Here is a 25663-nt window from a genome sequence, read left to right as displayed (position 1 = left end):
AAGAGTAAGGCCACATTGAGGAGCAGAAGAATGTCCTTCAGATGGAACATCTCTGGCATACACATGTCCCATCTCATCTGTTTGACATGTTCTCTGGGACCTCTAGTCATATCAAGACAAGAACAATGCCAAGAGTCCAGAAAGAGCCGGTCCAATGTAAAGCCTTCATGCAACATTATAGTGAAATTGTATATTTGATGCTTAGGACTGCACATTTTGACATGATAAGATTATAATTAATGAAATGAGTCATTCATAATTTCAATAAAGTACATTGGTGAGTATGCCGCCTAGGGGAATTGCGTCATCTAATTGTGACAGGGGCTGGTGTTTTGGTCCCTAAGTAGGGCAAGTTCATTTTTCAGTTGTTTTTTTTATAAGTACATTTAATTAGTATTAATATTAAAGTATGTAGTGATCCTAAAACTGTTGTTTGTTATATTGAGTGGGCTCTTCAACACTTAAACTTGTGTATTGTGAAAAAATATGTAGAACACATTTTAAAAAGAAAAAGGTGTTGTCATTTCCGCAACTTCCTGATTCCTGACTTCTTACCCCTTTCACCAGCCTGTGTCACAATTGCCGAGATATTGTTACAGTTCCTAGTAACTGTACCGGAAATGTTCCACCAACTATGACTCCTCTAGATGTGGGTGGTGTGGGTAACAATAACATTATTACAGCCACCACAGTGACCACACAGTTGTTGTTGTTTTTTGACAAACCTTTGGCAGTACTTTTGGAACTATACTGGTCAAGCCCTCTCAAGCCACCCAACATACATTTCTGTGGCATTCATTGCTTCTTGTGCAGAATGTAAATCCAGTAAGGTCAATAGTTTCTAAGAATGTATTTCACGCATTTACGTACATGGGCATCAGGTATCCTCTACAGCAGGGGTCTTCAACCTTTTTCAACCCAAGGACCCCTTCGATGAGAGACAAATAGAACAGGGACCCCCACATGTAGGTAATATATATTTTTAAATGTCTCACATTTTAAAGCCTATAATGACTTTTATATTTACTTCATTCACCTTTTATTTCACCGTATTAACCTATTTATAAACTGGGTTATTAGCCTATATGTGTTTATGATTGATAAAACGTTAATGCATAATTATGATTGGTTATTATTATTATTATTTATTTATTTATTTTTGTTGTTGTTGATGAGCAGTGGCGGACTCAGGCTGTTTGAAGGTCAGGGGCGAAAAGAAAAAAAGGGCAGCTGCTGGACAACATGGGACCCCATCAGTGCACATGGTCAAGTTTAGACCATTGGAAGGGCAGCCAATAGGGCACATCCTCTAATTTTGCCACTCAAAAGGGCACTTTAGTGCGACTTTTTTCCACTGTGGGGGCACATGGTCAGGTTTAGACCATTGGAGGGGCACCAATAGGGCACGTCCTCTCATTTTCGCCACTCAAAAGGGCACTTAAGAGAGACGTTTTTCAACCGTGGGGGCACCAGGAGGGGCGGTCGCCCCCCCTGAGTCCGCCAGTGTTGATGAGGCTTATATTTTCTATTATTATTATTTTTCAACAATGAAACTTTTAGCTTCAGGAAGCCAGGTATGCCTACCTCGGTGAGATGACTGGCCCTGGTTGGTGGTACACAGCTTGTCTATTCTGGGGGAGATGGAGGTTGTCAGGCAGAGCATCATGTCATCCTCAGGCTGCTGTCTGGAACTGTATTTGCTCTTCAGGTAGGTGAGGGAGGAGAATCCTCTTTCACAAAGATAAGTTGTTGCAAAACGCAAGAGGCTCACCATGGCCTTTGCTGTCAGTTGGGGGAAGTATTTCTGGCAATGGATCCAGAACTGGGTGAGAGGCTGTGACTCGTACACATTCATGTGTGTACTGTCTATAAGCTGATCTTCCTCAGCGGCTGTCAGGTTTAGGCGTCGGAGGATGCATTGTCTTTGAATGGAAACCGTATCCATGTCTTGTGCTTAGACGTTGGCACATGCACATCAGAAAAGTACTTCTCAAATTGACTTTCGAGTGCCTCCAAGTGATCAACAATTGCGCATTTCACGTCAGGCGAGGGCACCGCGGAATCCGCGGAAATGCATTGAAATGCGCAGCCGCCTAGGGGAATTGCGTCATCTAATTGTGACAGGGGCTGTTTTTTTTTGTTTTTGTTGTTGTTGTATTAATATTAAAGTATGTAGTGATCCTACAACTGTTGTTTGTTATATTGAGTGGGCTCTTCAACACTTAAACTTTTGTATTGTGAAAAAATATGTAGAACACATTTAAAAAATAAAACGTTTTGTCATTTCCGCAACTTGACGATTCCTGACTTCTTACCCCTTTCACCAGCCTGTGTCACAATTGCCGAGATATTGTTACAGTTCCTAGTAACTGTACCGGAAATGTTCCACCAACTATGACTCCTCTAGATGTGGGTGTTGTGGGTAACAATAACATTATTACAGCCACCACAGTGACCACACAGTTGTTGTTGTTTTTTGACAAACCTTTGGCAGTACTTTTGGAACTATACTGGTCAAGCCCTCTCAAGCCACCCAACATACATTTCTGTGGCATTCATTGCTTCTTGTGCAGAATGTAAATCCAGTAAGGTCAATAGTTTCTAAGAATGTATTTCACGCTTTTACATACATGGGCATCAGGTATCCTCTACAGAACAATAATATGTTGGGTGGTTTGAACAGTGGTTTGATTTCCTGGTCAGGGTGGACAAAATAAATGAGACATATGCTGTAGCATTGTACAATAGTGGACCCTTGAGAAAAATGAAATGAGTTGTTTATACAAAGTCTACTGGTGCTGAGATTTCATGTCACAGATGAGTCTCTTTGCACAGACGATGTGAGTGTACTGTACATCTATGAACTGGCCAGCGAGACTATGACACATGATACTGTATGAGGATACAGTAATGTTGTTGGTTTTATAAATGTAAGCTAACATAACTGAAGGGTTTACATGGGTTTTCCTCAGGAAATGAAACTGAGGTGGTTAGAGCTTCCTGTTGTTAACATGTAAATCTACATCTTGTACCACCTAATGATAACGTTGTGCTGCCGTGTTTATTTGTGTTCTAAAGAATCTGGGCCCTACTACAACTCTCTCAAATGATTGCGCTCACAGTCCAACGTCTATGGTGTTTCCAGTAAACATACATACAGTAGGTCCAAACCAAACAGGCTGATACTGTTTTTGAAACTGTGTTACAGTAAGACATGCCCTGTGTGACCTACAGAAAGTCAATTGGATTGACATTTGAGGTTTCATTAGAAACAAAATACACATAGGATTAAATGAAAACACGTCATGTGTTCTTATTTTGTAGCTCTAAAACCTGTTGTATTTATATCCTTAGATCTAGCATTTGAAGAGTTAACACAGTGACTATAAAACCCCAGGTTATCATTTCCTGTCAAAGCTTGAAATCAAATGTGCATGGCTGTAATATGTGAACAGCAAGCTCACAAAACACAGTTTTTTTTATCCAATCATAAAATGGTCATGAAAAACACGTGTCGTTGCCACCGCTTTATTTGAAGTGGTGGGACACTGGCCAACGGAACCATCCCATGTACAGTACAGTGACTGCCTATAATAGGCACTTAAGCCTTCTAGGCTCTAAACCCTGGTTAAACCTGTCCATTCCGACAAAGGATTTTCTTTTTCTTTTTCAATAAACCCCCCACTATTAGTCTGTCTACTCCAGGAAACATCAATTGTGACATCATTGCGTGGAACAACCTGAGGCACAACTCCTTGATTTAACATTATAATAGCACAGCACACGTTTCCGTCAGGAGTGAGTACAAGTAGTCAAGGTATCATTTTCCACCATTTTGTGTCACTGTGCCACATGCGGATGCTACGGCATGGCATCCTTCTGAGCATTCATCATCCTCCTCCTCCTCCTCTGGTTGCTTTGCATATTCAATCCCCCACAGTTGATGTGGCAGCCAGGGCACCATATAATAGGGCAGGAGGGTGGACTTAAATGCCTTTATTCAACTGGAGGGAGGAAAAGAGCTTTAATTCAATGGAAAGTGGTTATTCTATTCTATATTTGCCCCAACCATACAGTGACTCCACCCTTCACACATGTCCCACATAAAGCTGCTGCAATATAAGAGTTTATGAATGCCCTGCTTCTCCTCATTACGGTATGTTTTTTTCACACGACTCAACGGCACTGGTGGTGATGTGTCAGACAGACAGGAGAGAGAATAATCAACCAGTTGAAGAGATACTGCATAAAAAAAGTATGAGTGAATTTGAACGCGTGGTTGCATTGATTTAGGAGTGGTGGTATAGCACCATAGGAGCAGTCTGTGTAAATGAATATGTACGTACACAAGAATGTTTGTGCGTGTGTGTGTATGTGTGTGTGTGTGTGTGTGTGTGTGTGTGTGTGTGTGTGTGCATGTATGTGTGTGTGTGTGTGTGTGTGTGTGTGTGTGCATGTATGTGTGTGTGTGTGTGTGTGTGTGTGTGTGTGTGTGTGTGCGTGTATGTGTGTGTGTGTGTGTGTGTGTGCATGTATGTGTGTGTGTATGTGTGTGTGTATGTGTGTGTGTGTGTGTTTGTGTGTGTGTGAGTGTGTGTGTGTGTGTGTGTGCGTGCATTCATGCGTGTGTGTTGAATCTGAATGTCCCAGACTACAGCCTCCCAGGGATTATGTAGGCGGGCGGGGTCAGGTGGAGGAAAACCACATTATATGTAAAGTTGGGGAAATTGCTAGGTTGAGAGACTTAAATAGCTAGGCCAGCACAGTAGTAAACAAGCTGCAAGCGGAGCAGCTGCCTCCACACAACAGCCAGCTTCCTCGAAAGGTTGTCGGTTTTTGGCTAAGTACAAGCACATGGAGTGGACAGGGCCCAAGACAGAAGAACATTCATTGGTTTTAAGAGAATAAGTAATTATTAAACAGAAGCAAGCCTCAACCCCAATCTGGCAAGGGAACAATGATGATTCTCACGGCCCTCTTGGGTTGTGTTTGTTTTGTAGATCTGGCATTAACTCCCATGTGTTTGCACTGGCACTGAAGAAAAGTCTCTGTCGTCTGAATAAGGGACCCAATACCCAGCTAAATGCTTTTGACACAATTTTCTTACTTTGACACATTGATGGTGATAACAAAGGGGGAGGTTTGTGACAAGTTTTCTTCAGCTATTGAAGATTTGACCATTACTATTCATGGAGAATTGAAGGAATGTCATATTGTATTGGCAATTATTTAAATGAGACCTCTCTGACAGCAAAATAAAATGGAACAACAATTGCATTCAAAATAAAGGTTTGTCAATATTCACTTTACTTTTGTAATGTCAAATACTCAACAATTGTAAATTCCACTCAAAATAAAATAGGATGGCACAAAATAAAAAGGCACTGGCATATAGACAAACAGAATCTTTTTTAGGCCTCTCTTAATCACTAGCCAAGAGACTCGTGTCAACAGACAGAATACCTAGTGATACACCTCACACAATTCTGCAAACCAGCTGCAGTTGGAATGTCTGTCTGTACATACAGTACCACTGTAAACATCTGTTTTTACAGAATGGGTCCCTACACTCGAGAACTTCAAACAACTTCCAGCCAATTAAAAAACATGCACGTACAGCAACCTATGTGCAGAGGTGCACATGGGTAGAAATCTATGGAGTACACTATGTTCTAAGCCATAGTCATAAACACTCAACAAACAGAAATACAGTATAACATATACAGTATATTGTGTATATATATATATATATATATATATACATAATTAACATGAAAAACCTCCCTTCTTTATGTTATACTGTAGTACAAAATACATACATGGCAAGAAACTCTAATGTCCTTCTCTTATAGAGAGTATGCACACATAGAGTAACTCATTCATTTGGCTACCTCTACAGTTTATTTCAAGTTTTCTTTGGTATAAAAGCAGCTTCTGTTATTAACTCATGACTTGACAGAAAAAAACAACATTTTAATAGGTCAACCGTGCAAGAATTCATATCAAGTCTAGGGGCGGCCCTTTATAACAAGGTTTCCAGGATCAAACAGTCTCAATGGCAACGCATGCTTGCATTAATATGCAAATGTTTTGATTTGTTCTCTCATGCTTTACAATTGTTTTTGTTCCTGAATCCGAACATGCGTTGCAGATGAAACATGTGTTTGACTTATCCTGGTGACCTGGTTACAGGGTTTTATTGAATTGGTGGGGGTGAGAAGGTAGCAGTGCCCATATGTTTCCTTTGATCTTGTTCCCTGTTTAAAATGTAAAGGCAGTACATTTTGTTTCTCTTCATTTGGCTTTTCCACTTTTTAAAATAAAACACGTAAAACTTTAAAACGTAAACTTTTAAAACGTTTCTAACAAATAAACAGTCTTACCATTTGAGATACAGTACTGTTGAAATACAGCACTGTATCTCTCAAATGTCTTGTGCAACACTATGTTAAATAATTGTACTGTCCCCAATAAATATCAAACAATGATTTCATAATTTCAAACATGTCTGGTGAGCAGAGTTCAGAGTTCATATCTGCCAAAGTCTATGAAGAATTGAACATCTTTTCCTCGATCAAGCTAATTGACTTGTCGGTCAGCATCTCTTCATTGTTTACAAATCTGTACCCAAACATCTTCAAAGTCGGTCCACAAACCTTCTGCACCACCTGGGCTATTTTGAAAGGTATATTGAATCTCCATTTCTCTACTTGCTCCGATGAGTTTTTCTGTGTTGAATACACACCACTGGCCTCCTTAGAAGCCTGGGTGTTTTTTAGTATCCAGTTTTTCACCTGAGGAGTGAAAGGAATCCCAGCAAACCTGTACATCTCGGCAGCCTTCCTCATGGGGAACCGGGCGATGTCCTCGTATCGTACTAGCATGTAGCGTCGTCGTAGCCATGAGGGCTGTCTCAGACCAACCTCAGCAGACATCCTAATGTTATCACAGTTCCCTTTCAGCTTCCTCACCTCGTCATCATCTAAGGGCACGTCCCCATCTGCCGCCCACTTCTTCCAGTTCTTGTACTTGGCGGAGAAGGCCACCATGCGGGAGGCCAGCACGGCCCTCGGGTCCCTCACCAGCTGGATGAACTTGACGTCCAGGCGGGGGTCCTCAGCAAGCGGGCGCAGGGTTTCCAGCTGGCGCACCCGCACCGACTTGATGGCCCTGTGCTCCTTCTGATGGCATGACTCCGAGGCCATGGTCAGGTTGAGAGGCCCGCACCGCCTGGTCCTGCAATGGTAGCGCTCGAAGACCTTCTTCACGAAGGGGCTGCAGACAGCCTCCTCACACAGAGAGCTGCTGGACTCCCGGCGGAACAGAGCTGTGGTGATGTGGTCCACGGGAAGGGGTTCGATGAAGCTCTCCAGCGGGGTGAAGTCACACAGGAACAGCTGCTGAAGCACTTCCCGGTACGCCCGGGCCGCCGCTGTGGCATTGGTGCCGCCGGTCTCCAGAGTCAACATCCTTTCCACGTGCCACAGCGGCTCAAACAGGTAGAACATATTGTCACCCTGCTGGTTGAAGAACTCGCCTACGAAGGAGGAGCCCGTCCTGGTGGTAGCCAACAAGAGGATGTGCTTCCTGCCTCCAGGTGTGACCTCCTCCATGTGTTCAGTGTAGTTCTCCAGACGCCGCTTCATGAGTGTGAAGGCAGGGTCTAACTTGCTGAGCGTGGTGAAGTTGCCATTGAGCTTCAGCAGAGCTGGGGAGGGCTCTACTGGTGTCTGTGGGGTCTGCTTTAAGGTGAGTTTATCTGAGACCCTGAAAGACAGGGATGGCAGCATTAGACCAATTCATACAGTCTGGGGAAATACACACCACCATTATACAACCACTGGTTGAAAAAAACACAAAAGCACTCTTTTCATCATTGACATGGGCTTACCTGGAGATAATGTTGTTTTCCTTCTCAATGATGACAAGTGCCACAACAAAGACAAACGATATTGTGTATTTGATCCTCATTCTTGGATGTTGCTGTGCTTGGATATGCTTTCACAGACTTCTTAATAGGTTCTGCCAATCTCACAAGACAGTCGCCTGCTCAAAGAGCCCTCCAGTTATTCGTATTCCCCATCTTAGACACTGCTTCATACTGTAAAATGAAATGAGTATTCAACTGTCAGTCACACATTTTACACATTTCAACACCACTGTGAACAACACAGAGCTATCTAAAAGTCTCACTGTCAGAAAAGGTGAATAAAATGAAATCTGTGAAATAACCAGTCAAATTGATGAGAAACTCAGCATCCTAGCATATAACCATACTGTTTTTTATTTGTGTTTTTTTACTGCATGTAGTATCCTTCTTCGGTATTTTGTATCTCAGTCAACATACAACATGTTTGTGGTGTCAAACTGGCTCTTGTCATGCTGTGTGACATAGCCCTCAGTTTCCTTCCGTTGTATCATTCTAGCTTGCAGCTCCAATGGTGTGCTCTATATGGTAGAGCCTAATTATGAGGAACCATTTTTTGGGACAAAAATATAATATCTCAGTGGTATAAGAATAGAAAGTAGCAGAGTGTTTTAGCTGGAATCTAATCAAGCCCTTCCTTTGGGAAAGGGTATGTTATCTTTAAGTGCACTAAGGGGTTTCAGGAACATGCCCACCCACCATGCAAGTGGTGAAAGCAGGTCCCCCCCCTGAGACAAAAAGTGTTTGTTCAGACTCTCTGTCTTTGCTGCCGTCAGCCAGAAAGAGGTACATGTGGGACTACAGCTTCAAATCTAATATGCAGTACAGAATAGACTGTATAACACCGAGACCCAGATACAAGATCCTTTCAGTAGCAAGTAAGTGACAAAAATAGCATGAACAATGTAAGTATCAAGAAGACCCAGGGAGTAACATGATCCATAATTTGGCTTTAAATGCAACACTGCTACGACGGCTGTATGGTCAGCTATCCCCATGCATATCCTCTCATCTGGGTAGACAACACAACCCCCCTTCAATCTGCCAGCTGCTCCTCCATGTCAACACTGAGGGGCGGTCTCTTCAATGAAGCCTCCCAGTGACAAGACCACGCAGGCTGCTGGTAAAGAGAACTGTCTTGCTGATAAGCCATGAAACATGAGTTGACGGATTTGTGTATATAATTAATGAATATGAGTGTGGTATACGCCCATATTGGCTGAACACCATCGAGGTGCAATGACACCGAAATCGATACGAATCCATCACAAATCAATCATTTACCAAAAACAACAGAGGAAAACAGAGGGAAAAGTCAATGGAATAACAGGGGACAGCCTGCTTGTCAATGGGTCAAATACAGTGTAGCGTTATCAAACTGACTCTGCGGGGCATGGCAGCAGGACTACAGGATATTAAAGCTGTACCTGGCAGAGCAGGGTCCATCGAATGAAGACAGGTTTAATGGCGCCCATTATGGGATATCCTGCCCATTCTCTGAAGGATTAATATTAGGTTACTTTAGGGATAATGGCAGCTTGGCTATCATCCCTGACTAATGCTAGGATTAAACTAAAAGAAGGCTACCTGCCTGCCAGTAAAAAGGGTCAATAACATGACAAGAGTCGGCAATTAATGTAACAAGTCCTACATTCAGGTGGTGACAAAAGGTATCATCATATCACTGCATTTGATATGCCCCCCCCTTTATACTATATTGATGTTGTCTCTACATGAGCTGCTGCACAATTGCTGTGATGTTGTGATAAAACCTCAGAATGTAAGTTGCCTTTCCATTAAACTATTATCAAAACTAACACTGAAATAGAAAAGTTTCAACCTAAGGCCATAAACGAATTGATTTTACTTCATAGATCCCCCCCCCCCCCCTCCACCCCCCCCAATGCATGCATACAGCATGTTATTAAGACAACAAGGGACATCTGTGTCTGGGAAAAAAAGGTGTTGATTAGTTCCTACTGGGAGCTTGTGAGAGAAAGATGCAAGGGCTTGTTGAAAGGTTGAAAGGTCGGTAGATCAGTGCTAAATGATTGCAGGCCCAGCCTCAGGGCTAACCCAGCAGTGAGAGTAGCGCTCAGAGTTAATGAACTAAGCTCTTTAGTGTACCTCTTTAGGCCAGAGCAACACCATCAACGTCATTAGGACAATAGGTTTGTGAAACAGAAGTGAACACAGTCTAATAAGTTTAAAGCTCGATTACATGGGTGAGGGTTAACCACATGTTGCTGATTACCAGGTCTCTATTTAAAAAGAAATGAATGAGACCAACTTCAATAAATAAATGTTTAAAAAAAAAGATTTATGAATTCCCCACACATTCCCCTGATTTCCTCTCCAGCTCTGTGGCGCTGTGGAGGTCCATTTCTAACACCCTGTTGTAACCTCTGTCACAGGCAGATCTCGAGAGCTGTAGCCAGTCCAAAAGACTGCAATCTAAACATCAAGAATGATTGGACACTACCTGTGAAATTCTCTGAAAAGGGAACGAGGTTTAGGACTTAAGTGTTTGGGGAGGTGGACCACAGTTGACGTGGACTAGCAGTGACTGATCAGAAGGTGGACCGGACTGCGCTGTACTGGGGTGTGTTTTCACCCAGAGGAAATCTCCAGCTCCGTCTTGCACCACCCTGACGCATGCCACAGACACAAAGGTCTCTCTCAGAGTTCAGACTGGAAGGAACCTTTGGTCTGAGATCACAGCACATAAACTCCCAGGGTCACCGAAAGGGTCACTCACACGTGAGCTCAGCTGGTCAGACTCAGCAGCTAAGATCCCCTTCCCAAGGCTGGTGGGGCTGACTCCATGCCAATGCCTCATAGGAGGGAATATGAAGGCATGATATTACACAGATATTACTCATCATATACCCAGGGAACAAAGACCACGGTAGATACACACCAGAGGGAATAAAAAGTGAAACTATGTTGTTGCTTTATGTTGTGAAGATTGCACAATGGTTATTTTTCATATGCCAACAGTATTGTGTATTATAATAACGTTACATTTCATACCCAAGTGTTCTGGGTATGTGATTGAAGAGGTATACAGTTCAAATGCATTAAGATGGTCACAGGTCTCTCCACCACTCTGATTATTGTGTAGAAGGACTGTTATATAACTTCAACCATAGGGATGTTAAACCTGTAATTCTGTCTTGGCACAAACACAACAAACTCTATGAAAGAGCTTTGCTGGGTCCAACATCTGTTCTCTGAAATCTCTACCTTCTTTGAAAACAGTAATGTACAGTATTATGCCACACCACACCCCTTTACACAAAGGTTCATATATATAAGATTCATATCACCTTTCCATGAAATCTAAGGCTCACGCTGCAATGCAATAGATCGTAAAAAGAAAAAAGAGAAAGTGTCTATTTATTCAAAGGGGTTCTTCATGATTTATAATGTAAGCCTGTACACACCAATTATCTGAGCTTATTATTCCGAAGAACCATCTTGTCAGAGAAAACTCATGAGCTGACATCTTTAAATATTCACAAGCCACTGAGGCATATGACAGATTTGATGATCTGCTCATAAAGAAACCACCATTGCCTCATTTGTCATTTTGTTACAAATGTTTTTAATGGCTGCCTACTTTTTTTAAAAATTATTATTATATATTTTTTTTTAATTAACAGAGGTATTCCAGAACTGCCTGACATTTTCATTTCTAGCCATTTTTGTATTTTATCTGACTGTATTGTATGTGTGGGATTTCTATTCAAGTCTCACAATCAGAAAAGCCTGAACATTACATGGTTTAATTTTCAACTGTATATGACACAAAACAGTGTATCAAGTGAAATCACTAATATTTTCGTTTCGTTGTGGCAAATGTGATCAAATGCATTGAACAATGTATTTCAGGTTCAGTAGGCCTACATAGGTATCACCACAGACTGAGTTTGCCTCTCCAAATGACTGATAGGGCTTGCAGCCCTAATAGACGTTCACTTGACATACTGTAATTATGCAGTGCTATTTCAAGCATGATACTGTACACTGTGTGCATGATAAAGTAGGTGTTCTGCACCATGTGGAGTCTGGGGAGCCTGCTCCCATGGCAGGTTGTGTCTTGTCTCACCATTACAGAGGGCCTTGAAGTTCAGCAGTTCATGTGTAATTGATCCTGCCTGAATCAGTGGATATAGAGCTGGTACCACCATATCTATCACAGTAGGTTACCCTATAAATCCACGTCTGTGGATGCCAACTCAGACCAATAGCTTTAGCAGAGAATGGGCAAATGTAGGATCATTTGATTTGATAACTGATGGCCTTTGAATATCTCTGCATTAAAGATGTGACAGAGTCTACCCTGCCAGGGGCCATACAGACTACATATTTAATTGTATGAGTATTGTATCAATTACTGCAATATGAGCAGAGGGCACTGACAATGCAAGTGTGAGTGTTTCCCATCGGTGGTACAGTAAATGTAATGATTGTAGCCTGGCCAGATGAACTTATTGTATTCAAATCCCGTTATCTCTGCGATGGCTCAGTAGGGGGGTCAGTGTGGAAGGCATCAAGGAATGGTGGGTCTTAAGTACAGGGTCATTGTTCTCAAAGTGTCCTGCTGTGGCCACCCATACATGCTAATCATTTCCATTCAGTGATCATGGTCTTCCACTTGTACCATAATATTATAACGAGGAAGTCCTCACATGACTGCAGTTGGCGGTTATGTTGTAACTTGTATCCTGCTATGAAATACATACAACAACTTGTTTTTAAATTTGAACACACACATACATAGCCAAGTGTTTAGGCTATTTAAAATAGATCAGTATATTTTCTTACCATTTTCTTTACACTCTCATGCAACAAGTCGGCGAGGCGACAGTTGTGCGCCCGGTGGGACCCCGCATGGTCTGCATCTCCAAAAACACATTGATGCCTTATTCATGATCACAAGTCTCTTTGTGTGAGAAAAAATAGTAAACCGCTCCATGTCCATTATGGTGTATGTCCAGGTTCCATGACATTGCAGATAACGTTAAAAAAAGGTGTTACAAAGACTCATTCAACAACATAATAAAACTTTTGAAATTGATAAACAATTTAAACTAATTCAAAAAGTCCATGCGAAAAACTCTCGTGAACTAAGAAAACTCACGACAGGCGTTATTATAGTGCACGAAATCATATCTCATCTCCACAATTTCACAGCAACAGTGCTGTAGTGCCAACCTTGCATGGTCTCATGCCGCAGTTCTTCCACAAATGGTGAGTCACATGTTGAGCCCAAGCCACCCCCGTTGATTTCACTTACAGGACAATGGCCTAATGTGGGCTGTTCCCTTTAGGGTCCACTTGACGTGGGGTCTTTTCTTATATACTTGAACACGGCAACCTCTTTAAACACATTTTGCAATTCCAGGTTTTTAATAGATATGCCAGCATGATAATAAATGATACACAGGCGCATTATAGCCTAACTGGACTTATTAGGGCATACATATCGCTTTTCAAACCATGTAAATAGCTTTATGGAACATATATGCTGTTTCCTGTTCCAAATAACTTTTCATTATAGTTACAATACACTTAACCAAAGTTGCTCAGTTGCCTGGAGAGTATGGGCTATTCTAAAAGTTCAGAGGCGCACGAGCCAGGTGGGTTACATGGAGAAGGGTCGCCACCTAGTGGAGATAATTATGCTCGCCATAAGAATAGCCTTCAATAATGAGTGAGTCTAGGAAAGTCAGTCTGGCAAATTAAAGTAAACAGACTTGGTGATTCAATAATAGGCTTTATTTCCATTTATTTCCAATATCTGCTCAACCATGGATACTGTCTACTAATGCGTGTCTCAAGTTAATGGTTGTTCATTTTGTTTCCACGTAAATTATAAATGGACAAAATAAGACCTTTTGCTAGCATATCAGCCCAATAGAGCTCTCATGTCTTCTGACGCTGGTTTATGGAGCTATTTTAGTGCCACCAGAAATTGAATTGTATTTGACAGATTGAATTGAATATGAGCACAAATTGAATTGTATTTCACAGATCTGAATTGTATTTGACAGATTGAATTGAATCTGAGCACAAACTGAATTGTATTTGACAGATTGAATTGTATTCAATTCAGTTTTCATTATTTTCATTCAGTTTTCAAATTCAGTTTCTCTAAATACAATTCGGTTTTTCTCCAAATACAATTCAATCAATTTCTGATGGCACTAAAATAGCTCCATATTGGTTTAAATAAAAAGTGATTATTATTATTATTATTATTATGATTATTATGATTATTATTATGATTATTATTATAAGCAACTCTAGAACTACAAATCCCATCCGTCCCTTTTTTATGACGGGCCAGAACTTTCAGGAAAGTTGCGTTGGATTGCGTCAGTGAAGTGCGCTGCGTTGTCAAGCAAGGTGAACAGAAACCAACCGTTTGGTGAGCAACCTAGTACCTAAATACTATTTCATATCTGACATGTTTCTAACCGTGTAAGTAGGAGAACTGTGTTTTATTGTTGTAATCTGTATGTAGCCACTTAGAATAATAAAATAAAATAAAAATAGGAGGCCGTTGGTTCCATATCTTGCTAGCTAGGTAGCTATGTTTAGCTAACAACTGCGCCATGGTGACGAAATAGGATGTTTTATCTATCTGACAAGTTAAAACACTGTCGTCTTTAGTTAATATGCTGCCGTGCATGGCTGTTTGTATGGTTTAGTGTGTGTTAACCACTGCCACCACTATAGTATGTATTTGGTGTAAGTAATGGAGTGATAGGCTAATCCTGGTAGTTGTATAACCAAGGACAGGTCGTGACGTTAGAATTATAAGGTTCTATCTCAATTTTTGGTCAAAATTGAGTTTTTTACATAATCTGATCCATTAGGTGTTTATTAATGCCTGTGTGGTGTTATTTTTTAAATGTTGACATTTTTTAGTAAGTAATTCATAAAATACAAAGGTTCCATCTCACAAAACATAATGGAATGTAAAAACTTTGATGCTCAATATCTCTGAACTGCCCTAAACGGAGATAGAACCTTATCATTCTAACGTCACGACCTGTCCTACATCACGAGGTGTAACATGGTTCGAAATGGTTACCATTAGCTAATCAAGTCAAATGTTATGGAGAGACATTTAATTATAATCAGTGACTAGTTCATTCGTTACCAGAAATCACATTGGATATAATAGTAATAGTACTGTCTGCAGATGTTATTGCTACAGCTACAAAACAATGTGTGATGATCTTTGGACTGTTTTCAGATTGTGATTCCAGAGCTTCATCATGACCATGTTGGCCAGGCTAGCATGCCTGCGCACTTTCCCCGTGGCGGGCCTGGGCCATAAGTTGTCCCTGGGCAGTCCAGCTCTGAGGAGCTCGACCCTGAAGGCATGCCCGCCCCTCCTGAAACCACACCAGGTAAGCCTCCCTGACGGTGGGGAAGGTTCATACACACTAAGCTGGCAATCCACGGGCACCTTACTTGGCAGGTTGGCTCAGTTGGCATCGAATGCATCAGATGGTAGAGATGTGTTTGTCTTCTCAGATTAAGGGCAGGTGTGGCTAAGCTTACCCCAGTTGACCTCTTCATCCACAACATCTGTTCCCAAAAGCCCTGGGTGTAAATCTTATTTTCCTTCTAGACCATGAATTAATCTAGATGATTTGTTTTCTGTAGGGATGGGAGTTGATAAGATGTTATCGATATGCCATTATCAATTCTGCTTATTGTCCGATTCTTTTAGCGATTCCTGATACATTTTCTGTCTGGAAAAAAAGTAGGACTACACAGGTTTTCAGCGTCAACGCAGCTGTTTTATTACCTCTAGAGTCTCACAGTGTAGTATGTCTGCCTAATAACATTTGAACATGTTAAAATGAATTACAATGCTCCTTTTCTTAAAAGGATATAACTTGGAAAACAAATCTAAAACTCATAAAATAAACACATTTTCTTTAGGCATGTCTAATTGTCTATTAACATTTGAATAAAATACTCATTTTCAAAAGGGAATAAGATTGAACCAAATATAAAATTTAACCTGCACATAAAATAATGAATTCTTCTTTAGAATTTAGGTGTGGCTAAAACAAGATCACGTGAAGACTGATGTCTGTCCTATTTAGAAAAGAGGCTACAGTGCAGCCAGCAGTACCATTATTCTATACATACTGATAATATTAATTATTACAATATATTTACAGTTGTCTCATTAATTGGAAGAGTAACTTCATAAAATAATTACCATTATAATAAGCCAAATTAACTTTTACATACAACTTCAAGTGAGATACTATAGAACTTCCTGCAAGATATGAATAATATATATGCACGATTCCTTGACCTCACTTAAGACAAAGAAACGTTAACACATTGGTAGCACTATCTGTCACTCGCAAAGTATCAATGGGTCAATTTATGTTTCCACTGTTTAATAAGATGCACAGTGGCTCCCTTATGTATGTCATATTTTGTAAATTTCCCCCTTTTCTCTTTCAACAGGGCTATTCCACCAAATCAAGATTTGGCTTGCGCCGTGGAAAGACGATCAAAGAAGCAGCGTTTGAACCTGCAACTGATACTGCCTTAAAAAGTTAATATAATGACTTCTTTGAGCACTGTAATATCACAGAGAAGCATCAGCATGTGTTTGCTAGGGGGCAGGAGGTTGAATCTAAGCATGTCCTCATGTTAAGTCAAGTCCACATTATGCCTCAGGTCACACACAGTCCTACACCTTGTTTTCACCACCTGTTATAAGACAATGTCTGCAGTGTACATAACCTGAGGGCATGCCGGATTACAGGTGCTCTAAGTGTTGTAATGATACCACGATTGGCCTGTTAAGACCAAACCAGACAAATTATTCCATGATTGGCCTGTTAAGACAAAACCAGACTATTGTTTCCTGACCAGATTAGACATAACTTCAAGATGTCCGTACATCATGTGAATGATAGTGGTGTTGTTGTTTTGTCTGACCTCAAATGGTTCTTGTACACTGTAAAATGTACAGGAAATGGTCAAACCTCACAGCTACGGTATATAATCACTATTCTTATGTATAGTAGGGTTTTAACTCGCTGATATGCGCTTCTTTCCAGTGGACAACATGGGAAGGATGATCCTGGCTGGGGGGGCCGTTGTTGGCATGGGAGCGCTGTGCTACTATGGACTCGGCATGTCCAATGAGATTGGTGCCATTGAGAAGGCAGTGTAAGTACATGCTTTACCAGTCTAGTGTTTGTATGTATTACTTTGAAGTGACCCATCGACTAATGGAGTGAACAAAATATTGTTCAAATCTATGTAGGATCTATGAAGGTCATATGAAGCTAGTTCCACTAATAAACCTGTATTAAACCTGGTCTTCTACTATTAACCTATGAATCTACCCCCCCCCCCCATTCCTCTCTTCCCAGTATCTGGCCCCAGTATGTGAAGGACAGGATCCACTCCACCTACATGTACTTTGCTGGCAGTGTTGGGCTGACGGCTCTGTCTGCTGTAGCAGTGAGCAGGACCCCAGCCCTCATGGGCCTGATGATGAGAGGTTCCTGGCTGGTAATGTAATCCCTTATGACTCACCTCAAATACATCCATGTTCACATGCAGTGTATAGTATTCACATACTACATAAGATTGAACCAAATACTACATACCCCAAATTTCGTTGTATGGTACCTGTACTATATCAATGACAATAAAGACCATTCATTCATTCATTCATTCATACAGTATACAGCAGGGGTGCTCATTACGTCGAAGGTAGTGTCGGTAGATCACACGGCATTGGGAAAAAAAAACTTTTTTTTTTTTTTTGAAAAGTAGCCGGGGACGCCTCCCGTCTGGACCACACAGGAGAGGGCATCACTCAGCCCCGCGCCGCCTCACAACACACACACACACACACACACACACACACAGACAAGCACGCACACACACACACAGACACACACAGACAGACAGACAGACAGACAGACACAAGCACACACACATGCACACACAGACAGACAGACAGACAGACACAGACACACACACACACACACACACACACACACACACACAGACAGACAGACAGACAGACACAGACAGACAGACAGACACACTCACACACACACACACACACTCCGCCGCCCGGAGACGTCGATGGCACCTGGCTTGGCACTGGCCAGTCTGGTGTAAACCACTCAGAGCTCCTGAGTTAATGTTAATGTTAATGGACTACCAGTGTGAATATTTGTTATATAGTTTAATAAATCTCTTCTTTGATTTTGAAACAGTGTAGCATGGCCTTAATTTGTTATTATTACAGTACATTTTTGTGTTCGCAGCAATGGCAATATGTTTTATTTGGTTGGTAGATCTTGTTGAGCTGGTAATTTGAAAAGTAGCTCACAAGCCTAAAAAGTGTGAGCACCCCTGGTATACAGTATTCCACTATGAGTTTGAAGTAAAGATCATCAGTGTTTTTTAGGGCTAATCCTTGTTTAGGTTCTGTCAGTTACTTGCTTGGCATTTGAATAGCTAGTTTGTTGAAAATGTTTCATAGCTCTTGAATGCAAACATTAAAGCCTAATAAATGTCCTATCGTCTCGCAGGCTATGGGAGCCACTTTTGCCGCCATGATCGGAGCAGGCATGCTGGTCAGATCTATTTCCTATGACCAGAGCCCAGTGCCCAAACACATGGCCTGGATGCTTCACGCAGGTAATGCAGTGTTGCTTAACCTACAAGGGTTAGGCAACAAACAATGTAAAAGTGCCTCTCAAATGTAATAGTGCCTCTTAGCCTTGACTACTGGTATAGAGAAGAAGAAATAAAAGTAAAAGTGCACTTAAGCCATGACAGCTGGTAGCGCATATACGACACGCGTGAAACAATGCTTGCAGTAAAGTTTCTGTTCACTGTTGTGAACAGTTTCTGTTCATTCCCTCATCATTGTATTCAATGCCCAAACTGAAATGAATGACCCCACAACGCAGATTTGTAGCAATCTGGGGCTTCCTCAAACTGTTGCCATGTTCTCATCTCCGCTCGCCATGAACAAACATTTGAAAAGAAGCAACTGCGTTCCAGACAAACTCGACCTCCGACTTTCAATGGAACACAGCTTGAACCGAAAAACCAACATTCATTAGTGGGTATTGAACCGTCGATGGCAAACCGTACGGTTCAATATAAAACCGAGAACCATTGCACCTCTATTGCTAACACCACTCTGATGTAGTCTGGGTAGTTGTGTAACTGGTCTGGATGTGCACATTAACATGAGAAGTCACATTAAGCTGTCTGTGATGGATGTGAATCTCCCTGGGGGGGGGGGGGGGGGGGGGGACAGTGGGGTTGCTTACTGGAGCCCAGGTTTAGCTCCAGCGAGACACCATGGTCGGCCAGCCAGAGCGGATGATTGACGTTCAGGTGGTAACAAATAATAATCGTAACACAAAAACAAACTCCAAGCTATACGTCCAACTTAAAATTCCACACAAAATCCGTCCAAAGGCTTAACGTGGGTTTGGGAGATCAAACAAGCTTGTTAGCATGCTCAATCCCCCTCCACCTGTGTGTACCACAGACACCACCTCATCCACCACCTCATCCAACCATACTCTGTTGTGTGCGTCAGCGTGCTGCGCGCTATGGAGGCTGTTCTGATATGATCCGTCAGAGACAACACCACCATGGATCGAACCATGTAGCACGCGCCTCTGAAATAGAGACGCAGCGTCCGCTAACACACTTAGCGACATGCAGAGCCTTACGACGCCTGATTTATAGTGGGCGTGTAGGTCTGTTTTCATGGGGTACATTTTAGCCAAACCTTTTTCAACTGTCCAGCATCACCAATGGTTAAATTGAGTAAGAACACGTTAGTTTTTTTGTACAATTATTACCTGTAGTCTGTTTGTATGACTCGCACCTTATTGTCATCTGCCCATTTGTTTATGTCATCTGTTCATTCACCACTAGGGGGCAATCATTTGAAGGTTCAGAAAACAGAAAATAACATAAGTATGCTCTGGGCAGTGGGCATACATGTCTAGATCTCTCTTGCAAAAAAATATTTGTTTATTAAAAAAGTTTTTGTTTATTTCTCTCCTGTGTAGGTGTGATGGGTGCAGTTATAGCCCCCCTGACTCTCCTGGGAGGACCCCTGATCATGCGGGCAGCCTGGTACACAGCTGGAATTGTGGGTGGCCTGTCCACTGTGGCCATGTGTGCACCCAGTGAGAAGTTCCTCAACATGGGCGGCCCTTTGGCTGTTGGCTTTGGAGTAGTCTTCGCCTCCTCCATTGGTTAGTGCATTGTACATCAATGATAACAAGTCCCCCCAAAAATGTTAGACATACAGTATTTCAAGTACTACGGTTCAGCTGCCTCCATTGCCAAACAGACTTGAGCCTATGGCAGGAATGCATTCTCTTTCTCTCTTTCGATTCACTTCCTGAGCAATAGTGTTAAAGGATGCGCTGTCCTCCACAGGGTCGATGTTCCTGCCCCCCACCTCTGCCTTTGGAGCCGGGCTCTACTCTATAGCTATCTATGGAGGCCTGGTCTTGTTCAGTTTGTTCCTTCTCTACGACACTCAGAAGGTCATCAAGAGGGCAGAGACGTACCCTATTTACGGAGTCCAGAAATATGACCCAATCAACTCGTAAGTGTTGTCCTCATCCCCCCAGCGATGTGATTCTTTCCTAGCTATATTGTATGTGTTTATTACTCTCTACCCCACGTTGTTACCTATCTTTCTCATTCAAGATATTATAGGTTCATAGGTTGTTTTTAGTTGTTTAAACCTCAAGCGCTATTACCCCCCCCATTGTAATGCCACCTTCTCTTACCACCAATATGAGTCTGATTATCTGTGCTTTGTTTCTGACCTTGTCTTGTAGATGCTTGGGGATTTACATGGACACTATGAACATCTTCACAAGGCTGGTGATGATCCTGGCCAATGGCGGCCGCAAAAAGTAATAAGGGCTGCAAGTCAGGACGGCGAAGCTCCTTTGAACTTTCACAGAATTGGACAAACACAGGCTCTACAATTAGCAGAATACAGATGTTACCTACTTATAGTGTGAAATCTTTCCAACTTGCAAGTAAAAATGTATGCCAATGTGTGAAGAAAAGGATCTCATTTATTAGTGCATATTGCCACTCATTAAAGTACAGACAAATTGCTCCGTTCTATGTTCATTATATTGAGATATGGTTTCATCTTGATTCTGAAGTTGGTGTGTTAAGCTGAGGATTGCATCGGGTGATGTCAACATAAATCACCTCCCCACCTTGAATTGTTTGTAATTGTTCCTTTTGTTTTCTATCTATTTATTTACACTCTGTAAATGTTCCTATTTCTGAAGCAGGAAGCTTCTGAGATAAAGACACAGGCATGTACACGCATACACAATATGTTTATTTGACACTTACCTGAGAGAGACACGTGGAATTGCATGTGTTTCTATAAGATGGGTCAAAGAAGGGTAGCATTTTGAGTTGTGTTTATTTAAGGATGAAAGTGATCAAATGCAGTAATGGAATCATTCAATAAAGTGAAAGCTGATGCATTGGATGTTGCTTTTTCATGTGATCACCTGACAAGGTGAAGCATTTGAAGCTTATTGGAATTGTTTGAGTGAGTGGCAATGCTTCACATTGTAAATAGATATTACAGGATAGCTATAATAAATTATTTTTCAATTATCTTGTGCAAGATATGCTATTGCATAATGCCTACCACAGTTTGATTCTCAGTCAAAGAAAGTGAGCATAAGTATATGCCATGATTGCATGTAGTCACTAGTTGATCACATGGTTATTACATTGGATATTCCACTAGTGGATGGTCTGTTATAGAGCCTATGGCTATATATGATATACTAATACTGGGTCTTTTTTCTGAAGAATATTACAATTAAATTAAAAACTTGCATTTTAATAATCTGGATGTTTCGGCTGTCCCTGGCCTTCGTCAGAATAGAACATCAGTATGTAAGTAGATGCAAGGGATATTTAGGACATGCATGGTCCATCATCAAATGGGTCCAGAAAGGGTCTGCTCCTCTCCTATCGAACAGTTTAATCTCCATTAAGCACATGTTATTTAGGGGTCCAGTGCCGAATTTGATGAGAAACAAATGAAATCTTTGAGAAAGAAGATACAAGAACACAGTGTCTCACAGAGCCACAAGCTAGCAGAAGAAATAGGCCTAGTTAAAAAACAGGGTGAAAACACATTGGAGTCAAACTTTCTGAAAACACAAGAGGAGTGTCTAGCCTCCACTAAGAATGTCTTCAATAAAGCATATTATTATATGGCCAAACATATATAGACCATACACAGATCACCCAAAACAGCCTATTTTTTATACTCTTTAAAAATCCCGCACCTTTACCCACCTCTAACACACGCGCACGCACGCGCACGCACACACACACACACACACACACACATACACACACACACACACACACACACACACACACACACACACACACACACACACACACACGCACACACGCACACACACTCAAATCGTTTTTGTGACGATCTGTGTAGACCGACTTCACTGAAATAAAAACAATTTCCAGTATGTCACTACAGGTGGTCAGATACCTGGAGTAAAATACTTTGAACATCCCTTCATGTTTATACATGAAAACCTCAAAGGGGCATATTATCAATTCAGCACATTTATGCTACCACTCCAGAGATCATTTCAAAACGGAAATAATCGCGGCTGCGTTCGTAAATACGCTCGGGAAATCTGATCAGAACTCATGGAATGCCTATTGTCCAATCAAATTACTTGGTCCCTTTTTGACGTTGCACGAGAGGCAGTCACGTGAACGCTCTGGCGCGAATTCTATAGCTAACTGACCTAGCTTAGCACTATAGGTAACTTAGCTGGCTAGCGTCAGCTAACTAAGTAATACTATTTAGTTCATTTTAAGTTACCAAGGTTCTGTGACAATGAAACAGCAAATGGCTGATATGCGCTTCTCTCCAGTGGACAACATGGGAAGGATGATCCTGGCTGGGGGGCCCGTGGTTGGCATGGGAGCGCTGTGCTACTATGGACTAGGCATGGCCAATGAGATTGGTGCCGTTGATAAGTACATGCTTTACCAGTCTAGTGTTTGTATGTATTACTTTGAAGTGACCCATCGACTAATGGAGTGAACAAAATATTGTTTAAATCTATGTAGGATCTATGAAGGTCATATGAAGCTAGTTCCATTAATAAACCTGTATTAAACCTGGTCTTCTACTATTAACCTATGAACCTACCCCCCCCCCCCCCCCCCATTCCTCTCTGCCCAGTATCTGGCCCCAGTATGTGAAGGACAGGATCCACTCCACCTACATGTACTTTGCTGGCAGTGTTGGACTGACGGCTCTGTCTGCTGTAGCAGTGAGCAGGACCCCGGCCCTCATGGGCCTGATGATGAGAGGTTCCTGGCTGGTAATGTAATCCCTTATGACTCACCTCAAATACATCCACGTTCACATGCAGTGTATAATATTCACATACAGTATACAGTATTCCACTATGAGTTTGAAGTAAAGATCATCAGTGTTTTTTAGGGCTAATCAAGTCCTTGTTTAGGTTCTGTCAGTTACTTGCTTGGCATTTGAATAGCTCGTTTGTTGAAAATGTTTCATAGCTCTTGAATGCAAACATTAAATTAAAGCCTAATAAATGTCCTATCGTCTCGCAGTCTATGGGAGCCACTTTTGCCGCCATGGACGGAGCAGGCATGCTGGTCAGATCTATTTCCTATGACCAGAGCCCAGTGCCCAAACACATGGCCTGGGTGCTTCACGCAGGTAAAGCAGTGTTGCCTACAAGGGTTAGGGTTAGGGTTAGGGGGGGTTGCTTACTGGAGCCCAGGTTTAGCTCCAGCGAGACACCATGGTCGGCCAGCCAGAGCGGATGGTTGACGTTCAGGCGGTAACAAACAATAATCGTAACACAAAAACAAACTCCAAGCTATACGTCCAACTTAAAATTCCACACAAAATCCGTCCAAAGGCTTAACGTGGGTTTGGGAGATCAGACAAGCTTGTTTAGCATGCTCAATCCCCCTCCACCTGTGTGTACCACAGACACCACCTCATCCACCACCTCGTCCAACCAGCCTCTATGGAGGCTGTTCTGATATGATCCGTCAGAGACAACACCACCATGGATCGAACTACGCTAACACACTTAGCGACATGCAGAGCCTTACGACGCCTGATTTATAGTGGCCGTGTAGGTCTGTTTTCATGGGGTACATTTTAGCCAAACCTTTTTCAACTGTCCAGCATCACCAATGGTTAAATTGAGTCAGAACACGTTTGTTTTTTTTGTACAATTATTACCTGTAGTGTAGTCTGTTTGTATGACTCACACCTTATTGTCATCTGCCCATTTGTTTATGTCATCTGTTCATTCACCACTAGGGGGCAATCATTTGAAAGTTCAGAAAACAGAAAATAACATAAGTATGCTCTGGGCATACATGTCTAGATCTCTCTTGCAAAAAAATATTGGTTTATTAAAAACGTTTTTGTTTATTTCTCTCCTGTGTAGGTGTGATGGGTGCAATTATAGCCCCCTCGACTCTCCTGTGGGGACCCCTGATCATGCGGGCAGCCTGGTACACAGCTGGCGTTGTGGGTGGCCTGTCCACTGTGGCCATGTGTGCACCCAGTGAGAAGTTCCTCAACATGGGCGACCCTTTGGCTGTTGGCTTTCGAGTAGTCTTCGCCTCCTCCATTGGTTTGTGCATTGTACATCAATGATAACAGATTTTTAACAGAAGTCCCCCCAAAAATGTTAGACATACAGTATTTCAAGTACTACGGTTCAGCTGCCTCCATTGCCAAACAGACTTGAGCCTATGGCAGGAATGCATTCTCTTTCTCTCTTTCGATTCACTTCCTGAGCAATAGTGTTAAAGAATGCGCTGTCCTCCACAGGGTCGATGTTCCTGCCCCCCACCTCTGCCTTTGGAGCGGGGCTCTACTCTATAGCTATCTATGGAGGCCTGGTCTTGTTCAGTTTGTTCCTTCTCTACGACACTCAGAAGGTCATCAAGAGGGCAGAGACGTACCCTATTTACGGAGTCCAGAAATATGACCCAATCAACTCGTAGGTGTTGTCCTCATCCCCCCAGCGATGTGATTCTTTCCTACCTATATTGTATGTGTTTATTACTCTCCCCCCCACTTTGTCACCTATCTTTCTCACTCAAGATATTATAGGTTTATAGGTTGTTTTTAGTTGTTTAAACCTCAAGCGCTATTACCCCCCCCATTGTAATGCCACCTTCTCTTACCACCAATATGAGTCTGATTATCTGTGCTTTGTTTCTGACCTTGTCTTGTAGATGCTTGGGGATTTACATGGACACTATGAACATCTTCACGATGGCCAATGGCATCTTCACGAGGCTGGTGATGATCCTGGCCAATGGCGGCCGCAGAGGTGATAAGGGCTGCATGTCAGGACGGCGGAGCTCCTTTTAACTTTCACAGAGTTGAACAAACACAGGCTCTACAATTAGCAGAATACAGATGTTACCTACTTAGTGTGAAATCTTTCCAACTTGCAAGTAAAAATGTATGCCAATGTGTGAAGAAAAGGATCTCATTTATTAGTGCTTATTGCCACTCATTAAAGTACAGACAAATTGCTCCGTTCTATGTTCATTATGTTGAGATATGGTTTCATC

The 25663-nt window shown here is 42.0% G+C and overlaps 3 protein-coding genes across 3 annotated transcripts; 2 read left to right on the top strand and 1 right to left on the bottom strand.

The window, feature by feature from the left end:
* Positions 1-6148: 6148 nt before the first annotated feature.
* LOC308167747 (carbohydrate sulfotransferase 3-like) lies at positions 6149-13005 on the bottom strand. The gene is made up of 3 exons (XM_080542225.1): positions 12758-13005; positions 7892-8101; positions 6149-7767 (listed from the first exon to the last, which is right to left on the bottom strand). The coding sequence occupies exons 2-3, from the start codon at positions 7969-7971 to the stop codon at positions 6546-6548; spliced, it is 1302 nt and encodes a 433-aa protein (XP_080398351.1). The 5' UTR covers positions 7972-8101; positions 12758-13005; the 3' UTR covers positions 6149-6545.
* Positions 13006-14317: 1312 nt separating this feature from the next.
* Positions 14318-21497, top strand: ghitm (growth hormone inducible transmembrane protein). The gene is made up of 9 exons (XM_080541703.1): positions 14318-14363; positions 15198-15354; positions 16439-16529; positions 17041-17152; positions 17359-17500; positions 18538-18646; positions 20047-20235; positions 20423-20594; positions 20833-21497. The coding sequence occupies exons 2-9, from the start codon at positions 15220-15222 to the stop codon at positions 20912-20914; spliced, it is 1032 nt and encodes a 343-aa protein (XP_080397829.1). The 5' UTR covers positions 14318-14363; positions 15198-15219; the 3' UTR covers positions 20915-21497.
* A 1416-nt stretch (positions 21498-22913) lies between these two features.
* On the top strand, positions 22914-25457 carry LOC308167782 (growth hormone-inducible transmembrane protein-like; the record flags this gene model as incomplete). Its single annotated transcript, XM_080542261.1, has 6 exons — positions 22914-23056; positions 23265-23406; positions 23663-23771; positions 24520-24708; positions 24909-25080; positions 25319-25457. 6 exons carry the CDS (start codon positions 22914-22916, stop codon positions 25455-25457), a joined length of 894 nt encoding a protein of 297 aa, XP_080398387.1.
* Positions 25458-25663: the final 206 nt, after the last annotated feature.

Source organism: Nansenia antarctica (genome assembly GCF_963989245.1).
Source record: "Nansenia antarctica genome assembly, chromosome: 11".
Lineage (NCBI taxonomy): Eukaryota > Metazoa > Chordata > Actinopteri > Argentiniformes > Microstomatidae > Nansenia > Nansenia antarctica.
The sequence above is the reverse complement of the archived record's forward strand: the minus strand, read 5'-3'. Positions and strand labels throughout refer to the sequence as shown.